The sequence below is a fragment of the Mesitornis unicolor genome, unplaced genomic scaffold (assembly GCF_000695765.1).
Source record: "Mesitornis unicolor isolate BGI_N332 unplaced genomic scaffold, ASM69576v1 scaffold21046, whole genome shotgun sequence".
Lineage (NCBI taxonomy): Eukaryota > Metazoa > Chordata > Aves > Mesitornithiformes > Mesitornithidae > Mesitornis > Mesitornis unicolor.
In genome coordinates, this window is record NW_010190580.1 from 6,590 (window position 1) to 13,684 (window position 7,095).

General features: G+C 52.7%; 1 protein-coding gene across 1 annotated transcript in view; it reads left to right on the forward strand.

Moving 5' to 3' along the window:
• The window catches only part of USH1G (Usher syndrome 1G (autosomal recessive)), an 8,351-nt gene extending 6,161 nt beyond the window's left edge, over nucleotides 1-2,190 (forward strand). Inside the window, exon 2 of the mRNA XM_010186454.1 lies at nucleotides 945-2,190. Within this exon, the coding sequence (XP_010184756.1) occupies nucleotides 945-2,190 (1,246 nt within the window). The remainder of the gene's footprint in view (nucleotides 1-944) is intronic.
• Nucleotides 2,191-7,095: the final 4,905 nt, after the last annotated feature.

The following is a 7,095-nucleotide window of genomic DNA, read 5'->3' on the forward strand; positions in this document are numbered from 1 at the left end:
CAGGCTGCCCTTGAGTCCTAGGTTTGTGCACGTCCTGTCACGGGAAGCAGGAGATGTGGACAAGCTGTTGTGCCCCGAGAGCGGCTTGCTGGGGTAGGGGCCAGCACGGTGTGAGAAGAGATGCTAATGGCATTAGTCAAGTGTCCGGCTCTTGAGGAGTGCCGAAACCTAATCTCCACTTTCTCTGAAACTGGATTCTCAGGATGTGCTAATACCAATGTGCTTCAAGCCTTGCAATCGAGACCAAGCATGGTACAGCAAAAAACCCCACAAAACCCCAACCTCAAGGCCTGTGCCAGCAACTTTGCTCTCATTCTTTCCTGACAACATTCCCTCTTGTGCCCCAAACTTCCCCAGGCACCAATGAACAGGAGGGTGGGAAGGGGCAGCAGCTGATGGGTTTCAAAACCATTGCTGAGGGCAGCCGTTTCATTGTGGTGCTACCATCATGGTGGGACCCCATGGTGTCTCACACAGGATGTGGTGTATAGAGAGGAATTTTGGGATGTCTTTCCATGCAATCTGAATAAAGTCAAGACCTGAAGATAGATTCTGACTAGAATTAAATGGGATGTTTGAGAATTGAAAGTTTACAACAAACTTAAGGTCTGAGCTGGAATCAGCCCCATATCTCAGTCCTGAGCTATTCAGAATCTGGCTTGCCTCCCTCCAAAAGTTGGTTTGATGCAGCTCTCAGTCTCCTGAGAGCTAAATTCAAGTAATACGAATAACTGCAGACTTATGTGTCAGGCACATGATTCTATGTCAGTGGTACACCCCTCCAGAAGACCCTCTTAAAATTAAGCTGTGGAGGCCAGAGGCACGTAGCTTCGTATTTCACCGAGGCAACAGTTCATGGTGCTAGGTTGCCCCTCCGCAACTGGGAATACTTCAGTAGACTCTGTCAGCCTGCATACTAACTGGTTGTTTTTCTTGCTTTCTAGGGGTGATCCAGACAAATGTGACATCTGGGGAAACACCCCTCTCCACCTGGCAGCAGCCAATGGCCACCTGAACTGTCTTTCCTTCCTCATCTCTTTTGGAGCCAACATCTGGTGCCTGGACAATGACTACCACACCCCGCTGGACATGGCAGCCATGAAGGGACACATGGAGTGCGTGCGGTACCTGGACTCTATTGCTGCCAAGCAGAGCAGCCTCAACCCCAAGCTGGTGAGCAAACTGAAGGACAAGGCCTTTCGGGATGCAGAGCGGAGGATCAAGGACTGTGTGAAGCTGCAGAAGAAGCACCATGAAAGGATGGAGAAACGGTACAGAAAGGAGATGTCAGATAATTCAGATACCATGAGCTTCTCCAGCTATTCAAGTAGCACCTTAAGCAAGAAGTTCCAACACATGTCTATGGTGACTTCCCTGCCATACTCACAAGCCACCATTCATGGCACAGCCAAGGGAAAGACGAAAATACAGAAGAAGCTCGAGAAGAAGAAGCAGGTGGATGGGACATTCAAGATCTATGAGGACGGGAGGAAAAGCGTGCGGTCCCTGTCTGGTCTGCAGTTGGGGAATGATGTCATGTTTGTGAAGCAGGGCACATATGCCAGTCCCAAAGAGTGGACTCGGCGTAATATCAGAGACATGTTCCTCATGGATGAAGACACTGTCTCCCGTGCCATAAGTGACCCAGGCTTGCACATGGACTCGGCCCATTCAGAAGTCAGCACCGACTCTGGCCATGACTCCCTGTTCAATCGTCCTGGCCTGGGCACCATGGTGTTCCGGCGCAACTATGTCAGCAGCGGGCTTTTTGGGATTGGCCAGGAGGATGCGGGCACACTGGGTGAAGACAACGCAGATGGGGTAGGTGTCAAACTGCGGAGCCGCCTGCAGCGCTCGCCAAGTCTCAACGATAGCATTGGCAGTGCCAACAGCCTGCAGGAGAGGAACGCAGAGGAGCTACCCTGGGACGAGGTGGAGCTGGGCTTAGACGATGACGATGAACCAGACACCAGTCCCTTGGAGACATTTCTGGCTTCCCTGCACATGTTTGAGTTCATCTCCATCTTGAAGAAGGAAAAGATCGACTTGGAGGCCCTCATGCTATGTTCAGACCATGACCTGAAGAGCATCAATATTCCATTAGGCCCCAGAAAAAAGATTGTGGATGCCATCCAGAGGAGACGGCAAACTCTGGAGAAGCCAGATGTCATTGTAGACACTGAACTGTAAGTAGGAGATGGGGCCTCTCTGCAATTAAACCCTTCAGCAGGTGGAGATGTGGATAATGTAAGCTCTTGTTTCCAACCCACTTGGAAGAGTAGGAGTCCAGGTAACCTCAGTGCTTCTGTGTGTGGGCAAATTCCTGCTCATGTGGAAACCATGAGAGTTTGGAGAGGTGGCAACAGCATTAGTTCATTACTCAACAGCCCTAACGTGGCTGGGTGGGATGTGGAGCCCTTCTTTTGTTTCATAACCTGTATGAATGCAGACTGCTCTGTGGTCTGGTTCTTCTGAGTTCCTGTAGCTGGGATTTTCAACCACACTCAGGCTTGCCTTGACTCTTCACCTTTGGAAGGCGTTAGGAAATCAACCGCAGTTCCCAGTGGGAGCAGGCTGACAGCAGTGCCCAGTGGCATTTGGACTCCTTCCTCAGATGCCTGAGATCTTGCTCAAACTTCTGGATACTGCATGTCTGGGTTGGAGCTGTTGCTGCTTTGTGGTGTTTCCAGGGTTTGGTTGGTTTGGTTTGAAGGACCATGTGTCTGCCATAGAGGTGAAGGGAAGGCATTAATGTGGGTGTCCCTACTGTCACATCAGCTGATGCCCCAGTCCACTGTGGTGTTTGGTCTTCTGAGCCTTCAAATATCCGTGTGCTTCTTGCTGATAGATTTTTCTTTCTCTTTGCAGATAGCAGCATCATAATTTCTTTTTTTTTTAAATGATGGGGAAACAAACCCAGTTCTAAGTTGCCAGAAAACACAAGCCAGACACTCTTCCTGGGGCAGCTGAAAGCTACAGCCATCCCCACCAGTCCCTCTGGACCGCCCTCCTGCTCCCTCACTCTGCTCCCTGTCTGTGTGATGCTCCCAGGCAATACTTGGTACAGAGGGATGAACTGCTGGGATCAGACCAGGCAGCTCCAACCTGCCAACCTTGAAGGGACAATGGTCACCTGCTCGGTGGAGGGACAAGTGGTGAGGACACTGTGTTGTCATGGGCTGAGGGACCACACAAAGCCATGAACAGAAGGAGATACATGACGGTATTTTCAAAGGGACTAAAAATAAATAATTACATCCATTTGTTCTTGAGCAAGTGGTTGATTTGGGGTTTGAGCTGGAGGGGCAAGGGAAGGGGGAGTCGTGGGCTCTCTCCTGGTCCTTGGCTGCTGGGGTGCGGCATTTGATGCTGTGTGTTTGAAAGGGAGTTTTGATTTTGGGGCTGTTCAGCTTGAGATGTGGCAGCCCTGACTTTTGCCAGCAAATGCCCAGCATGTCTCTGTGTCCAGTCTGTGCTGTCTCGAGTGTGACAATCCAAAATGAAGATGGTGTTTTGAAGGTGTTGGTAGCTGTCTTCCAGTGTGCTGGCCAAATGGCTGTCCCAGGGAGGCCCTGTTTCTGTCCTGTCTCTGCAAGGCACTGAGCTGCACAAGCACTTTCTGTGCGAAGGGCCCGGGCTTTCACCTCCAGGAGCTTCCTAAGACCGAGCGCAGCACCAGGCTGCAGCCCAGACCCCATTCTAAGCATCCCTGATGCATCAGCCCTCGAAACACAGCCCAGCTCCAAATCATAGTATTAGGTGTTTTCTGCAGACCCATCACATCTCTTGCTGACCATTGCACTTGCTTTCCGAACCCTCGTCTCCCAGCTCCACTGCACTACTTTAAATACATGATCTACGGGCAGTGCCTGGATGGAAGAAGAGTTTCTGGGGTGCAGCAGTGGAATGGGGACCTGCACCCTCCCCTAACCTCACAATGGCAGAGCCTAACGGGAGAGAGCCAACAGTCCTGTGCCATGGGGTGCTGGCAAGGTTCAGGCTGCGATGCAAACCACCAGATCAGAGAAATGCCGCATGTTGTTACAGGTACTGCTTACCCAGCCTTATCTCAAGGATGCAAATAATAAAGAGCACAGTGACTTTGGGCAGCCTGTGTGTGCTAAGCCCAGCTCTGGCTGGGGTTTTGCTGTTTGGAGGTTGGGCATTTGCTTGGTGTGAAGCTGTGCTGCTCTCTGTTTGTGCTTTGTGTGTGCGCGTAGGGGAGGGGAAATACTCTTTGCAAGCAAAAAATACTCTTTGCAAGGTGTCTCTCTGTCCTACTGCTCCCCAGGTGGCTTAAACCACCAGGAGCCCTGTGGGATCTCAAGTCCCAGCCTCATGCCACTGCTGCACCAAAGGACCAAGATTTTTTCTGTATGGATGTGAACTGAGAAGGAGCTTTTAAAAGCGAGGTACTTTTAGAGCTGAAAGTGCTTCTATATTTGAAATTACAAGTTCTACGTAACTCTTGGCTTGATTTCCAGGCAAAAGGGCGAGCTCAGATGTGCTGAGTCGGCACATTCTCTGTGAAGGCTGCCGGGTGCCGCAGCCCCAGCACTGTTTGCTTTGGTTGCTCTCCAAAGCCCGGGGCTGCCATCCGAGCAGGGAGAGCAGCGGCTGGGCTCACTAATGTCATAGCTCCCTCTGCCGGGACTGGCTCTGGAAGAGCAAAAATGGTCCCACTGCCCCAGGGATGGCCACGCAGTCCTACTGTGTGCAGGACCTATAACCCAAGGCTGGTTTTCAGGTGAAGTTATGGTGCGTAAATTCACCCCCTTCCCCGTGCACATATGTGATTTCATCCCAGCACTCTGCCCTTGCTCTGGATAACCAGCAGGGCACCGACTGCCTACCACCAACCAGCTCCCAGCTCCAATTCCCCCAGGGATGAATTGTGCCCTCAGGTTTGTGCTGGACATGGGAGAGGAGTGGCTCGCCCTGGCTCACATTTTTGTCACCCCAGTGCAATGGGGACCCATTTATCCCAGGGGATGACAGGGAGAAGCAGATCTATTGTCTTGTCACCTATTGGAGCCTTTCATGGGCTAGGCACCAGGATGTGGTGGGTATTTGAGGCCTGCTGGGCTTTGCACAGTCTCTGACTTTGCCTTTTTGCTTAGGAGCACCCCAGCAGTTGCTGATGTCGGGCTGATGCTGATAGGCAGAGATCCCTTCTCTCAACTTGTCTTTGCTCCAAAGAGCCCATGAAAAGGTTTGGTGACATGACAGTACCCAGGTGCTAAGGATCATGTCCCCACGCAGCTAAAACCAAGCCTAGAAATGCCGCTCACAATTGCCGAGCCCCGAGACCAACTTGGGCACCTCCATGACCACAGAGAGAGACCAAAACTGAGCCATGGCACCAGCACAGCGTTGCAGAGCCCAAGAGATGAGCTTGGGCCCACAGCTGCCTCAGGTGGGGTGAGGAGGATGGCCTGGACAGAGGTGGCTGTCAGAGACACCGGTAGCCCCAGAGCAAGTACCCCCTCTTTGGACTCATGCGTGCTGCTTGGCTTTGGGTTTGGTCCTCAGTTTCTAACCAGGTTGTCTGCCATGATGCGTGGGGACTTGGCTGTCCCTGGGTCCTCAGCACAGGCCCTGTCACTGCTCTGACCATCAGCAGGGGAACCTCACCAGTGTTAATTGCATCTGCTCCACAGCTGAGATCAACAAGCTCCTTTTGGAGCTTGTGAAAGCAGGGTGGAGGCCAGGGCTGGCACACCCTGGAGAACACCCTTAAATGCCCTCCAAAACAGAAACTGAGCCAGGCAGCAGGTTTCCCTGACCCAGTGCTGCCAGTGAGCAAACACCAGGCTCTGTATCTGCCCAGGCAGTCAGACAAAGCGCAGGTCCTGTGGGCACCGTGGTGGTGCATAGCATGACTACCCAGTAGGGAACCTGCGATCCTGGGGACCATCCTTCCTTAACATCCCATACCACAAATGCCAAACCTTCTTGTGCCTGTTGTGCTTCCCAGCAAAACCAGTCCCCTGGGTTTAGCTTGGACATGTCCCTGTCCCTGATGGTGCAGGAGGTGGCGTGTAGGGGGGGGAGTGAGCCCAAGGGGCCATGCCAGTGGTCTGGTCATGGCAGGGACACTCCATCCTCAAGCCAGACAGCCCCGACTCCTCGACTGGAGGAGCATCACTCACAAAAGTGATGCTGATTCACAGGCCCTGCTCTTATTCCCCATGCGGCTGCCACAAGGGGAATGTTGGCACTCACTGTCACTCAGGTGCTTTTGTCTCCCGGTTCCTAGGGGCTGGCCAGGCCACCAGACCAAGGTCTGGAGGAGGGAGAGGGCAGGGGAGGTTTTTGGGGATAACTGAGGGTGGTACTGGAGATGTGGATTTGCAGGTGCTGAGTGAGCATTGCAGCATCCTGCAGTCCTGTTGGATCGCACGTGTGCTCAGCTGTGCTACATGAGGCTGCCACAGGAACCAAGAAAGACCATCACCCACAGGACACCAGGTAGGTCCTACGGGCTGAGAGGAATGAGCACCTCAGGCCTGCCTGGTGCTCCTTTCCTCCAGCCTCCCCTGGAGCTGGTGACTGCCACGGTGCCCACAGCAGAGGGTGACACTGGGGTCTGGGACCTGCCAGGCCAGCCATTGCACGCCACTTGCTTAACAATTTCCTGCCCATCCTGCCCGAGATTCACTTCCTGACAGAACGGCTGAGTAACACGTGGCTGTGAGAAGGTGGATGGCCAGGATGGGGACAAGCAGAAGGGGCTCCATGCAGAGCACTTGCACCACACCCCAGCTTTGCCATGCCTTGCATGGTGCCCCCCAGCACTCACCCAGCAGCTGAGTGCAGGGCTGGATACGGCACTGATACAGCATTGTCTTGCAGGGGCTTTGCGATGGCTTTTGGGACTCTCCACGGCTGTTCCCAAAGCCAAAGTGCCCCAAAAAAGGCAGTGACATGGACACAGCTCAGTGTGTCCTTCCTGAGAGGAAGAAGGATCTGCTGAGTGAGCAGGGAAAGTGCAAAAATTGAAGTGCCATTTTCTTTTAATGCTGGCTTTAGGTATTAACAGGATGAATTGTTTTCTACATCTGCTTCATGCAGTTCATAAATATTAGCAAAATC